Raw genomic sequence first — 17,023 nt, forward strand, 5'->3', positions numbered from 1 at the left:
CATTTTAAAATAAAACACAAATCTAAGTGTTGCGTATGAATCAATAAGTGATGTGTTTAAGAGGTGAAAATTTTAATAAAAAGTGATGCATTTAATGGAAAAAGTGTTGCATTATTAGGTTAAAAAATTATAAAAAGTGTTGCTATTAATAGTAAAAAGTGTTGTAATTGCTTAAGAGTAACAAAAAAAAAAGTGTTGCGTTGGAAAAAAAAAGTGTTGCATATAAAGAAGTGTTGCCTTTGCTATATATCACGACAGTTTGAGAAAGTGTTGCATAAAATGACAAAAGCATTGCATTATATCTAACATGACAGGACCTGATAAGATATAATGAAAAGCGTTACCTTACGTATAATGCAACAATTATATGGTCAAAAACAACATTTAGGGGTGATGTCTTAGCCTCACTTTGTTGTAGTGTGATCCTATCCGAAAATGGCAAGGTGGCTAGCTGGGGATATGGCTGCTATTGGATCGTGATGTTTCGATAGAGGGGGGGGGGGGGGGGAATATCGATTACGAAAAATTCGAGGCGAATAAGCGCAGCGGAAAAGTAAAGAATGCTAACACAGACCAATTTTACTTGGTTCGGAGCCTGTGTCGACTCCTACTCCAAGGCCCGCAGTCGTTGAGTGCTTTCGGTAGGCAATCACTAGCAGTTCGAAAATTATTACAAACTAAGTACAGAAAATGCTAATGAAAATAAAAGCAATACCGACAAAGGAACAAATCGAAAAGAAAAAAGTGCGTTGTCGGAGCTTCATTAGCGTCGCACGAGCGCAGAGCAGCAGAGCAAACAGTAGAAGATCTTCTTGTCAGTTGTTCATCTGAGCTCCACCCCTGACCCTTCTTTTATATGAGGCTTGGGGTGCCTCGAATCCCTTCCGGGCGCCCTAGTGAGAAGTGGCAGGTCCAACCAGCGAGCTCCATATGGCGACGACGCGTTTAGGATAAAATTGTCTCCCGGGCGCCTGGACCTGTTCCGGGTGCCCGAACCTCCGGGCGCTCGGACCACCTTTCTCCAGAGATTCCTTCTCCTGCAAGACAAGGTTAGTCTGAGGAAAATATATAATATGCTTCCTGCAAAACAAAGTGTTAGCACAGTTTATAAATTCAATATCAAGAGTATGACTTAGATTCCGTCTTTCCGAGACCGGAATCTAGTCACGATCTCGACTTAGATATCCGAAATGGATCTAAGCCGGATCGACGTCTAATGTTCCCTTCCCGGGAACGCGTCTTCATAGTTACTCCCTTCCAGTGACTTACCTTTACTCACCTGCCAGACCTCCGTCGGTGCATAGACTCCCCTTTATATAGAGCCCCAGTGGGCGACGTGCATGCTCCTCGAGACATGGACACATTCTCCAATGTATCCTATGAAAGGACCTGTCAGAAAAGTGCCTCTGACACCATACCTTAATAGGGCATGCATATCCCTAACAAGATAGTAGAAGCTTCCGTCGTACGATTCGTCTCTTGGCCATGCCTCATGTCAGCGGCACTATCTCCCAAAAGGATATCGAGAGATATGACAATGGCCCCACTGTTTAGCCGAGCGGGATAGCCGCTCGACCAGGACTCCTCCGCTCCGTCGGCCTCAGCTACTCTTCCTTGCGATGATTGGGTGTAGTAGCTTGTCCCTCCCGATCGGACAAGCTCTTTGGTCTTCTGGGCATCCTGCCGTCTCACACTGAGCGTCTGACGATCTTACCGTATTATCCGAGCTAGACGGTTGACCTGCTCGGACAAGTCTCTTGCCGATCAGACACTGATTGCTCCGACCGGCCGTTGTAGTCAACCTTTGCTCGAACATTATAGGCGAGCCTTTTGACACTCTGGCATTGACTACCTTGATTTTGACCTCCACCTCATTATTTGACCCGCGCCGTACGGGCCCCCGTTTATCATTATATCATATTATTTTTAACTCATAAAATTATATATATATATATTCTTTTTCCGTTATAAAAATTATACCGTCCACCTCCTCAATTGAGATAAAAAAACATATAAAAAAAATCTTTTCTATTTTTCATTCTCTTTTCCATGTGCTACATTTATTTCATTCTCTTTTAATGCCTTTAACGCGTGAACACATTAATATTTGTTTTTCAATTTTTTAAAAAATATGTAGACATTAACATGTTTAAAAATTTGAACGCGTTAATATCATAGTACAATAAAAAAATATCCATGTCAATATTAACCTTCAAAGTTTAACACGAATGGACATGGGCATGACAGAATATTAATCCCACTATTTACAAGCGCATCGTTATATGTATTTATTTCCATATAATAAATTATTTAAATTTCTGTGCACATTGCATGTGTGGAATATTATTGTTTACATATATAATTCTGAGTGACGCAGTGGTGGGAGTCTACAGTGGCTGAATTCTTTTACAAGTCCTTATAAAATCAAATTGTACTGATTCTAAACTCCATAAAATGATATATATGATTATTAAAAAAACTCCAAATATGTTTACAAATTAAACTTAAAAAACAAACAATATTCTAACATAAAATGAATCATATATTTTATTTTCATTAATATATATTATTTTTTATTTATCTGCTTTTAGCTTTTATAAAGAGTGAACAATTAAAAAGAACAAAATGGGTGTCTAAATTGCAGGTTTCCTGTACCAAATCCTCCCTTCTAATCTGCTATAGCTATAATACCAGTAGAGTTTCCCTCTTCTGCTCCTCTCAAACGTCACTTGGAGCCGGAGACGAAGAACCACTCCATCGATCCGCCGAAGACATAGACGGTATCCCTCTCCGTCGATCTCATACATCCCTCATAGATAATCAGTAGTAGATCTCTCCGGATTCCGGTACTTGTTCCTACTCCGCCTCCATGGGATGGGATGGGAGGAACTGATGACCTCGCGACCATGAGGTGAGTTTCATCTCCAGTCGCAAGATGAAGGACGCCGCGAACGCCGTCGCGACCGAGAACTTGAATCTTTGCGAACGTGAGTACGCTTGCGATCTCAATGGGTGTTTGAATTTGGGGTTTGAGTGGCGGCGCGAGCTCACACTTGCTGGAATGATGATCGGTTGCAGGACAGACACGCGAGATAAATCAGGAGCTTTGGTACGCATGCGCCGGCCCTTTGGTGTGGCTTCCGCCTGTGGGGAGCCTCGCCGTCTACTTCCCCCAAGGACACAGCGAGCAGGTAACGCAAACAGACGGGTTTGACGCCTGATTTGTTCCTTGTTGCCTCTGCTTTGCCTTTTTTTTTTTCTATTATATTTTCTTTTTCTCTTTTTGGCCAAAGTTTGTGAGTTGTTCGTTTAAGCTATGGATGGGTTATCGCTCTTGTCGATTACTCGGTGCTGGTGATACAAGGATAACGGGGACTTTCTAGTTTTGTATTAGCTCAGAGCTTTATTTCTAACTCGGTGAAAGCTAGGAAAGATGGGGAAAACGAATTCATTCGTTTCTTATTTTAGCTTTCTTTCCTCTTTGAAACATCACTTTCTGCAGTGTGTTCCGCAACAAGACTCTCTTTCAGCCGAACTTTTACAGAACATCTCTTTCTTTTTTCTTTTGAAAAGATTGTGGATTGCAACATATTAGATACAAACGAAGTATAAGAAGCATGTGTTGCAGCTGCTTGGTGTACGCGTAAACACTATATAATAATACAATGACAAAGTAGTTGTCAATCTTCACTAATTCTTTCCAAGTCCCTTTCACCTGTAGTGCTTTCTCATCACTTTACATAATTTACTTACAATTTCATGTAAAACTTCAATTCTTCTTTTGACGCCCATTTTCTTTTCAAACCTACAGTTGTATGCCTTATAAATAATTTATCTAAGACAAGCAGCATATAGCTTGAGTGTTCATAAAATCTGTTTGGTGTGCTATAACTTTCTGATAGTCAGAGGTTGATTTAAGTTTCTGTTTCTATTTGATCAGAAAGGAGACACAACACACCTAGGAAATCTGTCCACCAATGGTTTTATTTTCAAAAGAAAATGTGGTTTAAATATTTGTGGGGTAGTTACTCTGGTTTAGAAATTTATTTTTGTTAAGGAGAATCAAGATTTGGATCACTAAAGCTGACTTTTGATGTACCTGTTTTAGTGTTTTATGGCCAGATAGTGAAATGCTTCTCGAGGTTCAAATTGTGCCTAGTTGTTTTATGTTGACAACATAATGTTGTGTTTCTCCTAATGCTTCTTGTATTTTTTTCTATAACATACACCGGTTGGATACTTCTAGCTGCTCGAAATGCCCATTCCATGATTACATTCTCTACACTTTGTGATATAAAAATAACTTATAAAAAAAAATAGTGCTTATTTCTTCAGTTTCGGAGGATGAAAAATAATTTATCGTAAAAAATTTCTGAGATAAATAACTCATATTATAGTTTACAGAATTTTCCTAGTGATAATTGGAATGGTTTGCCTAGTATTTATAAAATATTTAATATTATTTTTATAAAAACAAAATACAAAAAATACCAACAAGTTTGAATTCACTTATTTCATTTAATTAATTGTAATACAATGAATAGAATAAATCAAGTTAAAACTTAACACAGCTTAATTGCAGTCTTTTTTAGCAATGTAATCTTCTTAACACTGTGATTTATTCTCTATAAAATATTTATCCTGTTAGGGAATGAAAGCATAATTGACTAGGCTAATTTGTACCCATTGTTGGTTTGAGAAATTTTTAGCTTTCTGTATTGGAAATTGGTAAGTCTTCAGAAAATGAAAGATTCCTTGCACTTTTAATTCTTTGAAATAAAGTGTTAAGAAGTTCAAATTCTGATTAGGATTATAATTTCTGATATTGTTAAAATCCTTGTGAGGATTAGAATTGTAATCTCCCTATGCTTTCATGGGGCCCAAATCTTGAAAATGACACCATGTTGCTTGAGGGACTATCCCACATTAGGAAAAAAAAAATACACTGATGATTCTCACTGAAATGATGGAGCATACTGAATAATTGGAAATTTATTGTGTTTTTGAGCACACTGATAACTTCATTCTTAAAATTCAGGTTGCAACTTCTATGGCGAAGGATATTGATACTCATGTTCCAAACTATCCAAATCTTCCATCAAAGTTGATATGTCTTCTTCGCAATGTAACTCTGCATGTATGAGTTCCTCTTTGCTTTTTCTCTGTGGATGCTATCACTGGATCGCATTGTCATGTTGATTTTAACTGAGATCACGATGCTGTAAAATGTTTAGGCAGATTCAGATACGGATGAGGTCTATGCCCAAATGACTCTCCAGCCAGTTAATACAGTGAGTTTAATAATCATTGTCTTATTATAAGGAAACGTTCCAGTTGTGCTGTTAGGAAAAGCTTCAACAAGGTTTTCAGCCTGGTGTTGTTAGCAGGCCCCTTCATCATATGGCATTAGGTGCTTGCCTTAGGCCTTTGATGGTGATGGATATAAACTTAGAAACTAAATTATAATATGTATTCCTGTTTTAGCAATGCATACTAATTACAAGTTAATGGGTGTACTGAGACTGATTATTGTTCTTTCCAGTATGACAAGGAGGCATTGCTGGCTTCAGACCTTTCTTTGAAAAAAGCTAGGCCACAAACTGATTTCTTCTGTAAAACACTTACTGCAAGTGATACAAGCACACATGGAGGATTCTCGGTTCCTCGTCGTGCTGCAGAAAAGATTTTTCCTCCGCTTGTAGATAACCAATAACCATCCCTATTGCATGATTCAAGTTGGTGTTCTTTGCTTTGTGTGACTATAAACAACATCATCTGGATTATACAGGACTTCTCGATGCAGCCACCTGCTCAAGAACTACTGGCTAGAGATCTTCATGGCAATCTGTGGTCCTTTCGCCATATCTATCGAGGCAAGATATTTGAGTCACTAGAAACTGCAGAAAAAATTATTGATAATTTAAAATGACTTTTTGGTCTTTTGGCTTGTCATTCTTGTTGTCACTTATAAGTAGAGATGATAATAAACAACTGAGATCGCTTCTATTTTTGTCTCTTTTATAAAATATTTATATCTTATGTTCCAACAGTGAGTTCTGCCAAGAAATATAACTTGTCTATTTGTTATGGCAGGTCAACCCAAACGACATTTACTTACTACTGGTTGGAGCTTATTTGTGAGTGGAAAGAGGCTCTTTGCTGGAGATTCTGTTTTATTTATTAGGTATAAGTCCTTTTTATTTCTTCCTTTGGTGAAACTTGAAAGTAAGCCAGAGACATACCCAGATCATTTATCAAGGGAAGTACTGCTTTGTTTGATGACACACAAAGAACAATATTCTTTTCCCTTAAATGGTGTAATGATTTTATTGAGGTCGAAGATAAGACCTTATTAAGAAGTCTGAACATGTGATATTTGACGTACACTTGTGCACTTCTTTGTCCATGTTACCAGGGATGAGAAACAACAATTACTCGTGGGCATCCAACGTGCTAAGAGGCAACCTAACAACCTATCATCATCAGTACTTTCGAGTGACAGTATGCATATTGGAATTCTTGCAGCAGCAGCTCATGCTGCCACCAACAGTAGTCGCTTCACTATATTTTATAATCCAAGGTATCCTATGCTCAAGGCTAGCTTATCATTGACAAACTTCGCGACTCTTTTGCCCATATCCCTTTCTATTGTACTAATTTTGGTTTACCTATTTCCATCAGAACTAGTCCTTCAGAGTTTGTTGTTCCATTCGCAAAGTGCCAGAAAGCAATATACAGTATGCGAGTGTCTCTGGGCATGCGTTTCCGAATGATGTTTGAAACTGAGGAATCTGGTTCGAGAAGGTAATGTCTTTCTATCTAATCATGCCATGTCCAACTGGTTTGTTCAGATTTTTTTTTTCAGTTGAGGCTTTAGAAGGTAGGTAGTTACTTGTTATCATTAAACCTGCAGTTGTATGGGAACAATCACAGAGATAAGCGATCTAGATCCTGTGAGGTGGAAAAACTCACAATGGCGTAACTTGAAGGTTGGTGTTTCTGTGTCAGTATATGGTTTTACATTACGACTCATTTAAGTACCTTTCTTCAATTCTGATCCTTTAATGATGCTTCATTGATACAACAGGTGAGATGGGATGAGCCTGCAGCTGGCGAGAGGCGTAATAGAGTATCAATATGGGAGATTGAGGCAATAACAACACCATTCTTCATCTGCCCTCCGCCATTTTTCAGAAAGCGTCTCAGACAACAAGGGATTCTAGGTAATAAATAGTACAGAGAATAGCTCTTACAAAAAGTACTCTGCATGAAAAATAATTATATGTGAATTAAGTAAAACAAAACATGTTTCATATCATTACTTTAGGTTTTAGAATGAATCTCCCTGAATCTTTAAATTTCTTTCATAATTATATTCCTAAATAAGGACTCAAAATATATTGGATCCCCGCCTGCATAAGCAAATTGTTAATTCTGATTTTTTAACTGTTAATTTTGCAGACGGTGAGACATCAGACATGGCAATCCCCTGGCTCAGTGAGCAGATCTGTTTCAGGGATACTCAATATCAGACTACCATGATGCCTGGATTTAGTCTAGCTCAATGGATGAGCATGCAGCAGAATTCTTCGACTTTTAATTCAGCAATGCAGACTGAAGGTCTTCAACCTGTAATACAGAAAATTGGTTCAGGTGAGCAGGCCCAAATTTTGCAACAGAATAAGGGTGTTCTTGGATTGCCTCAACAAACCCCCCAAGTTGATCAACTGTCAAAAGTTATCCTCCTCAATCAAACTGTTCTTGACACCATACCTCTTCGGCAACTGCAAGATTTACACGTGCAGCAAGAGCAACAAAAAGTTGATCAAGTATCTTCCTTGAGCCAAAGCTTGGAAAGTCTTACTCAACCTCTTCTGCAGCAGCAAAGATCGGTGATTCAAAACCATCAGGTATTACAAACCACTATCCAGCAAAACCAACCACAAGATCTTGACCAGACAATTCATCTCCAGCCATGTCAAGAGCAACAGCAGCAGCTAAAACAACAACGAAATAGGATCCCTATTGATTACCACAATCCACAAAATAAACAGTTCTATGTGTCTGATCTTCACCACCAGCAGCAGCATTCATTATTGCAAAAAACAGCAGTTCAGGCTCCTGAATTACATCCATCGCAAGAGCAAAACAAAACACTTCAAGTGCCACCACAGCAGTTCCTAAATTCTCATGATGCAATAATGTCTCAGCAACCTTTTATTCTTCAACAATGTGCAAAAGCCACTTCTGCTACGCAGAGCCTGCCGCAGCAAAAGCTTCAGCAACACCAGCAAGTTGTACTAGCCGAGCTTCCTGGGGTTTTTGCACCTGCAAATCCGACAACCCATCCAATTGCAGCAGCGCACACCTCTTTATTAGCTTGTGGAGGAGCACAATCTGTGGTGACAGATGAAGCGCCAACTTGCTCCACGTCACCTTCTGCAAACACCAGCATTATCATTCATCAATCGATTCTAAGTAGAACACATCAAGGCAACCCTCTGATGACAGAACAACATCTGGTTACCACGCCCAGTCCAAGCTCCTTCAAAGCTTCAGCTGAAAACCTCAACGTGGTTAACAAGCTGCCAAAAGCCATGCAGAATGCCAAGGCCTTGGTTCCAGTTTCTAGGTCGCAAACTCAAGATTTCATGGATCCTCAAGCTTATATAAATAATGCAATGGACACTACATCATCTATTTCAGTGTCTCTCTCTGAGGCCGAAGAAACTTTGCAACAAAGCTTCCAGTTCACCTCTTTCAACCAGCCATTGATGTTTAGAGACAACCCTCAAGATAGTTATGTGCATGGAATAGATCCCAGAAATAATGTTATTTTTGGGGTAAACATTGAGAGTCTATTGGGCATACCTCTGACTGCCGATGCGTCATTGGCAACTAATATTGGTTCTGAAAATTACCAAAACCATAACTCTGAAAATATGGTTCAGAATTATGACATCATAAAAGATGGTCGTCAAGAGCTATCCTCTTCTTTAGTTTCACATTCATTTGAGATTGTCCCAGACATGGCATTTAATTCTATTGACTCCAGAATTAATGACGACGGCTTAACAAATACAGCAGGTTCTCAGCCACCTGCACCACTCCTTCAGCGCATGAGAACATACACCAAGGTTTGTACTTTCAACTACACAGAATTGATGTCGTTGCTGTTTTAAGTGTCAAGCTATTATCTTTCCATCGTTGAATGCACAAGATCTGATTAATTCACAAGATTCATGATACATAAAACTAGATTGAACTGTGTTATAAGGTTCACAAACGTGGAGCGGTTGGAAGATCCATCGATATCACTCGCTACTCAGGCTATGATGAACTCAAGCATGATATTTCTCGAATGTTCAGCATAGAAGGACAGCTCGAAGCTCAGCAGAATATTGGCTGGAAACTTGTCTATATAGATCATGAAAATGATGTTCTGCTAGTTGGTGACGACCCCTGGGAGTAAGTCATCTGATATTTCACTTCCTTTTCATTGCCATGACACCTTTGTCAAATTCTAATTGGGTATAAATTTATTCACTTATACTTTTGAGATTCATAAAAAGTGATATGAAGTTACTTGCATATCAAAATGCAGAATGAATGTGAACTTTTGCCATGCAATGACTTCTAAATTGATACATCATTTTGATTTGCAGGGAGTTTGTGAATTGCGTACAGTGCATCAAAGTATTATCTCCTCAAGAAGTTCAACAGATGAGCTTGACCGGAGATCTTACCAACAACGTTCTTCCAAATCAAGTTAGCATCAGTTCAGATGGTGGAAATACCAGGAGGGTCCAATGTTATCATAACTCTGCATAGTATATGATCATCTCGAGTAACTATCCATGTCGATATGTGACTTGGCCAATGGCTGCTGGTCAATAGCACCAGATCTTTGCCACTGAAGACCAAGGTATGCAGATACCTAAGTTATTTTCGGTAGTCGCGATGAAGAAATGGCTGAATTATTATATAGATTAGAGGCCTGTGATTAATTTGATTATGAGCAGTTTTACAAAAAATTGTAGAGAATTAGTATAAAACAATAACTAGGAGGATCAGTGGACAGATGCTAATTACCAAGCACTTGTAATTCATCCTTCAGCTAAGCTTTGAAGAGGGAAGTTAAATTAAAAGAACTAGCTTTGAGGTTCTTGCTTAATCCACCATAGCACCTAGTTAGTAATTTAATTGGATCGAATGAAACAAGAATACGTACGCTTTCATTTAATTTGTTCGTGAATAAAAAAGATGATTGACTTCCTTTTCAATCTTTTAGTTTTAGGAATGTTTTGCCTGATAATCTTTATATCTCTAGAAGAAATACTTTGCCTAGCTTGCTAGATCCTTCTAGTTGGCTCACCCCATCATCCATGTGACTCACCGAGTGTGCTAGGCCTTCTGGGTTTGACCGGTTTATTCAACTTTGCTCGAGTAGGCCCAACCAAGTGATATTGAGATGGATGTTGGCCCAGTAAGTAAAATTGGCTGAAGTGTGGCTTTAGTGAAGTCAAATTCGGCTGAATAGGTCGCCCTAGCTAAGCCAAATTGGACCGAAATGACAGACCACAAAGCTAGACCAAGGCCGAAGCCGACAAAGTTGTTCCAGTCAAGCCAAACTAGGCTGATTAAAGTAGGTAGCGTCCTGTTTCTCGGCTCAGTAAAACTAGGGTGAAAGTCGAAACCCCAGTTATTCCCAGACTATTAAAGTCGAGCAGGTTGTCAGTTGACACTCGAGTAGAAGCTTCGAGCCCATTTAAATCGATGCCCCGGTCAAGTTAACATGGGCCTAAGTAGATTTACGATCAGCAGGCAAAAGACTTTACGTCTGTTTGGATCCATCTAGGCAACTTTAGTCGAGAAATTGACCCATTGTTGTACTAAAGAGACCAGGCATTGTTAGGATGCAAAGTGAAAATTTCTGTTTAATAAAATACTACTTGTTTTATAATAAGAAAACAAATAAATACAAAGTCAACTTACATTATAGTATGGAACTTGATACTCTTGCTTAACAGGTAATGTTAAAGGTGAAACAAAGATCCAATGAACACAGACGGAATGCATCAGCAAATAAATCAAATTTCAAAATTTTCTCAATGATTTTTTTTTCCAATGACTCCCTATTTCACGCTACAACCTACAAGTCTGCAAAGAAATCAGTAACAGATGAGCTTGATGTTTGTCCCTTGCCGGATTTCTTCCTCGTCGTACCTGCACAAACAATTTAGAGTCGAGAATTATAAACTGCCAAACACAGATAACAGTTTAAACCGCATGTCTGCACCTTTAGTAGATTTCAGGGGTTTTACGTCGACATCCATCTCTTCATCGTCACTATCAGTTTCAACAATTTGATTTTCTGGTGCACCGTTATGGTTATCCAAAAGCTCTGGCAGATCCCAAAGCTACGAAAGAAAAAACATAGCAGACAGGTTCATAAGTCGCGTAATCTCAAAAAGATGGGACCGTACCACCTAAACGTAACGGGCGCGAGCGTCATGGTATTGTGTAAGAAGTAAAGATGAAAAAGCAGTCCATCACTAAGGGTTGACGTTACAGGTAAATTAATCCGTAAATCAAATAGCGGATTATAATTTCACCTTCAACATTTGATCATGTGAAATGCTGCCAAGAAACTGTTTATCTTTTGAGAATGCTGCACGGCCAACAACATGGGATGTTAAAACAGGCAAAAAAACAAACTTTAAAGCATTAACAGCAATAACACACACATACCGAGGCGCTCTATTGGGTATTCTGAATGCTCTGCAAGTGGCTGAATTATCCTATTTGGTAAAATGCCTACCAACCTAAGCAAAAATTTCTGATGTTAAAGAATCAAGAAGTTTGGAATTCACAGAGAGGTGGAGAGGTTAGCCCAAAAACCTGATCACTCCATCTTCCGATCCCGAAATGAGAGTGTCTTCGTCAAGCTACAAAACTATAATACGTTAATTCATAAATAACTGAAGAGTTGATTTATCTATGTATAACAAAACTACTCGCCTTCAATAGTGTATCAACAGACATAGGATGCCCAAGGAAACGATCACTGATGATACAAAAATATAAGGGTTAGATGTAGCCACTAATTTGGGAAAAAAACAACCAAAAGTTAATGACATCATGAACCATAAACATAAACATTATCTATTTTTTTGATAAAGATACCTGCAATCCTTGAAATGGCCCCAAGAATATAATAATAATGCTCCTGATTGAGTTCCGCAGATAACTTTTCGACCATTCTAGGTAAAATAACATATTTTTATATTAAAAAAACAATAATCCAAGAAATAAAAGTAAAGAATAAGCAATATTTTGTAGCCGACACAAATCTTCTTGCAATTTCTGTACTGAATGATATTTTTCTAGTGATATTAAGCATAGTTTAAAGCTCATTTTCCTGAAGTATCATAATACTCTTATGGCGTATGATGTGCAACACATACATAAGACAACAAATAAGATATCATAAGACAAAAGTAATGCAGCATATTAGGGATCACAACAAATATTGTGTAAGGCGAAAAAAATGATAATAGATTAAAGCAACAAGAAGAGAGTCTACCACATTATACAGATTATGAAAAACAAATGCACCACCCCTACATGTGAAATAGATGTCCAATCCCATAAGGTCTTCCAATCCAAGACTGTTAGAAATTGTCAGTAATGACGATGAGCACTGAAGCCCCCAAAGGAGCATGAATATAACACACAGGAGTGTTACTAATCTCAATCTAACCTTAATCCATCAGGATAAACTTGATATGTCAAAAGAGCTAGGTCCCTCAATCAAATAAAGAAGCTCATAGTCTTCAAGATCGTACCAAATTTTGTGAGAAAATATTCCAATGGATCGAGTTTCCAAGGACAGTTGGTTGGATCTTAACAAGTATTACACTTGAATCTAATCCAAAAATCAAACACAGACAACACAAGAGAAAGGAATAATAAACTTAAGAAAGAAGAAACATTCCCAAATTCTTATTCCTCAAACAGTTCATCTAAGCATCGTTATCGTCAACATGACACAATTTAGTAAACCTATTTTCTTTACTGCCACCTTCAAATTTCAACTCAAAACTTTCTCCCTGCTTTTTGAACAAACTAGTGTACACACATGACCATTATCTTGCTAACTTCCATTGAGTAGATCCTAAATATTTCCACATCCATACATCTGTACAATTTGAATGATGAGATCCAATCAATTGATAGGAGTAGCAAGCTTTAGTTGATTCTTATGAAAAATCACCACTATAATATGAGAATTGAGAACCACTAGCAATGAATACATGGAGGAGACACAAGATGACACAGACACGTTGAGTTAAACCCACCTCCAATGGATGTGCAAAATATATTGGAAATATGATATGTTAGGGACCTAGATTGATGTCAATGTCAGAAACATGTACTCGACCAAGTAGTACTCAATCAAGTAGCTTGGCCAAAAATCTCTGTAAATTGAATCTTTATTGAATACAAAATCAGTATACCAAACTTCTAAAACATGAATAACTGTGTCAGGAAAATAATGTTTTTCCTTATGCAAGTCTAGAAAGAACATCAAAAAATTAGCTGAAAGGCAGTAGTTAAGTACCTTCATTACCACCAAGGACAGTAGCTCATCTTCTGAAAATTCAGACTGGGATTGTATCTACAATGATGTTGAAATACTATCAGCCTTCACTTCAAGGCAGAATCCTTGAAAATAGTAAGGACATTCTACATTTGTATTTCTTGGAGAGCAAAAAAAAAAAAATGCTAACAAATACCTTATTTTTTCGAAGATTCAAAACTGATAGAGTGCCATCTCCACTGTGATGAACAAAACTAAATTATTAAGGAAGCAAATGCAAAACTAGCTTGTCATGAAAAAAATAAAGAAAAAAAAACAAAAGGACAGTTCACACAACCACTACACAATTGAGAAGGAAAAAAGGATAAAATTTCAGTTTCATTTCACTGCTCAAGAACAACACTAACAAGCTTTGCATAGTTATTACTATGGATAATATACTAATTGTAGCCAACTATTGTTATGGCGAAATACTGTGCTGATGCAAGTTAGTTGTGTCAACCTAGTACATGAGAAAAAAGAGGAAGATGCTGATCTGAAGCAGGAAGAGGAAGAGGAAGAAGTGAGGAACAACCAACAGTCATCAGTGTTAATGCAAACAAAGGTGTGTTAAGAAAGATTAATGCTTTTAGTGGGCTGTGAATTTGAATTTGGATTGATTGACTATATATCCTGCATTATGAAACCTTACAGAATGCTTCACCATGAGCATCTCAAGAAAATACCTTGGAAGCGTAGTCTACATCCTACGCAGTCCATCCGAGGCAATCAAGACCGATTTTTTTTAAGTGGCTTATCCACTAAACCACTAACATTAGATGACGATGAATAAGTTGAAATTGAAATTAAGAAAAAGAAGAAATATAAAAGATGAAATGATGTAAAATTAGAAAGAAATTAAATACTGTATATAACATATACCTTGTTCCCAAAAGTTGCATAGTATCAGAGACAAAAAAGAGATCAGAAACATAATCTTCATGAGCTGAAAATGTATTGCAACAAGTACGTTGTCTCGTGTCCCAAACCTGGAATTTTTCAGAATTATGTGACGTATTACACTTGGGCATCAAATTTTCACCCCAAAAATACAAAAAAAATATATTTTTCAATGAATTAGCCATACAATTTCTTAAGAAGATTATGTATCATATTCAGTAGCATGAGAAATATCAAATGTGTCAAACCACAAGGAGAATAACTTTTGAACAACATGGTAAAGGTAAGGCAGGAGGAAAAAAAGAACCTTTATGCATCCTTCATCATCACCAGATGCAACTGTTGTCTCTGTTAAGTTGACAAGTCGGTTGATGGCATCCCTTTATTCACGATGTATGAAGAACCACATATAATTGCATAATGTGAAACACTGGGAAAAAAGTCAATTGAATAAAAATAAAAAACCAAGTTAACTATAGCTAACCCATGAGCCTCATCTAGACGAGCAATGGCTTTTCCAGTTTCCACATCCGACGCAAGCATAGAGCAATCCGGAGAACCCGTCAGGATTACTGCAAATGCAATAAATGGATGGCATGGGAACTGAAAAAAATAACTGGTGCATGTAAAACATTACACCTATGAGATCAATTCAACAAATACCTCGCCCTGAATCAGCAAATCGTAAAGCTCTGCAAGATTCATTGTGAGCACGAATTTCCAGCAACCTAGAAAACACCAAAATAAGATCAAAACAGGCAGTCCATAAAAATTGATTTGAAATCGAGGCCACAATGATAAAACAAACGTCAAAATGAGCTAACGGAGAATGACGTTTTTTATTTTTGGATAAAAAGAAAAAAAACAAACAAACTGGGATCTCGTTCTCCAAATCATCCAAAACGAAAGCATCAAATACGAAGCACAACAAGAACATCTTACCTTTTGGGCTGTGCATCGGAAGCATAATGGTACCTATTGTGGGCATTGAGTGACAAATAGTCAACAGATTGCTCTTTCTACTTGATAAAGTAAGAAATTGAATGGGATATAGTAACGACTCACAGGTGGAAATCGCCGCTGATAAGGCCCACCGCCACGAGAGGGGAAGTAGGATGGAAATCCAGATCGAAAGGAATCTTCCCGAGATTGATCTCCATCTCCTAGGAATAGGGCGGTCAAACTTCGATGTTGGGTACCGTCGAAGGCAGGCGGCGGGGCGTCGAGACCAACTGATACATTAGGGATTTTGATTATTCAGGTTCATGGTAAAGGAAAGAAATCCTTTCGCTAATGAAGGAGTGTAAGATCAAACCACTAAATTGATTAAACGAAAGAGAGCTAAATTATTTATTATTCAAAATACCTTGTTCTAAATAACACTGAATCTGAATCTAAAACAAACGCAAGAAGATGCTGAGGTCGAAAGATTCAGGTCGATGGCTGAAGAGGTTGTCGAATATAGAAAGACGAAGACCTTTCCGGCTGAAATTTAGGGTTTCGGCTGAATAGAGGAAGAGGAAGGTTTATAAAATTAAGGAAAATTAAAATGGAGAAAAAAATGGTATAAAAAATAAAGGGAAAAAGAAAATAATATAAATAAAAAACTTTATTATTTGTTTTATCACAGCTTAATCATTATAACTGAAATATTAATTTTTATCTATTATAATTACTGATTGATTATTTGTGTTGATAGTTTTGTCAAATCTTATTGCGTTTTTTATTTTTTAAAAAATGAACATGGAGATGAAAATTTACAAAAAAAAAAATCGTCAAAATAAATTTAGATGATATTTTTTATTTTTTAGAAATAAAAAATAATATAATTATTGGTTATATTTTAAATGGAAAGAAAGAAAAAAAAAAGAAAAGGAAAGATATTAGCAGCAAGAAAAAAAAAGAAAAATCATGACAAATTTATTTAAACTTTTACTAAGTAAAATTTAATTACTACTAAATTATTAATAATAATATTTAATTTTATTTATTAAAATTATCAATTAAAAATTTTATAATATCTTTATCAGATTTTATTAATAATTTTTTTAAAAATAAAAAAGATTTTTCAAATATAACTTATTTAAAAAATAATATATTTGACTAATAAATATTTTTAATTAAATAAATAAAAATAAATTTGACTACTAAACTGTAAGAAATATTAATTAAATTTGACAATTATAAATTATCATAATACTAGTTACTATACACATTTAACCGTTATTTTTTAAAAATTATTGATAAATTCTGATTTTGATAAATTATCAGTTAAGTTATTTGGACAAGAAATATTGAACTAGTAATTAATCCTTTTCTGATATCGATAGTTAATTACAATAAAAGAGAAGATGCTTATAACAAAACTTAACTTTAGCTATAAAAAATTATAAATTAAAATTCAACTTTACCTAATAAAAAATTTAAATTTACCAATAAAAAATTTAATATTAATAACAAAATGGTCGAAAGATTTAGATC

General features: G+C 36.6%; 2 protein-coding genes across 5 annotated transcripts; one reads left to right on the forward strand and one right to left on the reverse strand.

The window, feature by feature from the left end:
• The first annotated feature begins 2,644 nt into the window (after positions 1-2,644).
• LOC121974864 (auxin response factor 19-like) lies at positions 2,645-10,158 on the forward strand. Of its 4 annotated transcripts, none has more exons than XM_042526136.1 (14): positions 2,645-2,987; positions 3,079-3,191; positions 5,039-5,137; positions 5,235-5,291; positions 5,543-5,698; positions 5,789-5,873; positions 6,094-6,184; positions 6,416-6,580; positions 6,682-6,804; positions 6,914-6,989; positions 7,088-7,223; positions 7,462-9,137; positions 9,278-9,468; positions 9,666-10,158. In XM_042526136.1, exons 1-14 carry the CDS (start codon positions 2,936-2,938, stop codon positions 9,829-9,831), a joined length of 3,186 nt encoding a protein of 1,061 aa, XP_042382070.1. In that variant the 5' UTR covers positions 2,645-2,935; the 3' UTR covers positions 9,832-10,158. The 4 variants fall into 4 exon arrangements, with proteins under 4 accessions (XP_042382070.1, XP_042382073.1, XP_042382082.1 ...); XM_042526139.1 differs by having other exon boundaries at positions 2,646-2,987; positions 3,084-3,191; positions 9,666-10,157; XM_042526148.1 differs by having other exon boundaries at positions 2,646-2,987; positions 3,084-3,191; positions 5,239-5,291; positions 9,666-10,157.
• Positions 10,159-10,930: 772 nt separating this feature from the next.
• LOC121974886 (WD repeat-containing protein 55-like) lies at positions 10,931-16,067 on the reverse strand. The gene is made up of 16 exons (XM_042526165.1): positions 15,909-16,067; positions 15,608-15,774; positions 15,485-15,517; positions 15,206-15,270; positions 15,027-15,114; positions 14,850-14,922; positions 14,525-14,631; positions 13,800-13,842; positions 13,625-13,681; positions 12,187-12,263; positions 12,022-12,067; positions 11,902-11,948; positions 11,752-11,825; positions 11,616-11,671; positions 11,300-11,420; positions 10,931-11,226 (listed from the first exon to the last, which is right to left on the reverse strand). Exons 2-16 carry the CDS (start codon positions 15,700-15,702, stop codon positions 11,153-11,155), a joined length of 1,056 nt encoding a protein of 351 aa, XP_042382099.1. The 5' UTR covers positions 15,703-15,774; positions 15,909-16,067; the 3' UTR covers positions 10,931-11,152.
• Between the last annotated feature and the right edge of the window lie 956 nt (positions 16,068-17,023).

This window comes from Zingiber officinale, chromosome 1B (genome assembly GCF_018446385.1).
Source record: "Zingiber officinale cultivar Zhangliang chromosome 1B, Zo_v1.1, whole genome shotgun sequence".
Lineage (NCBI taxonomy): Eukaryota > Viridiplantae > Streptophyta > Magnoliopsida > Zingiberales > Zingiberaceae > Zingiber > Zingiber officinale.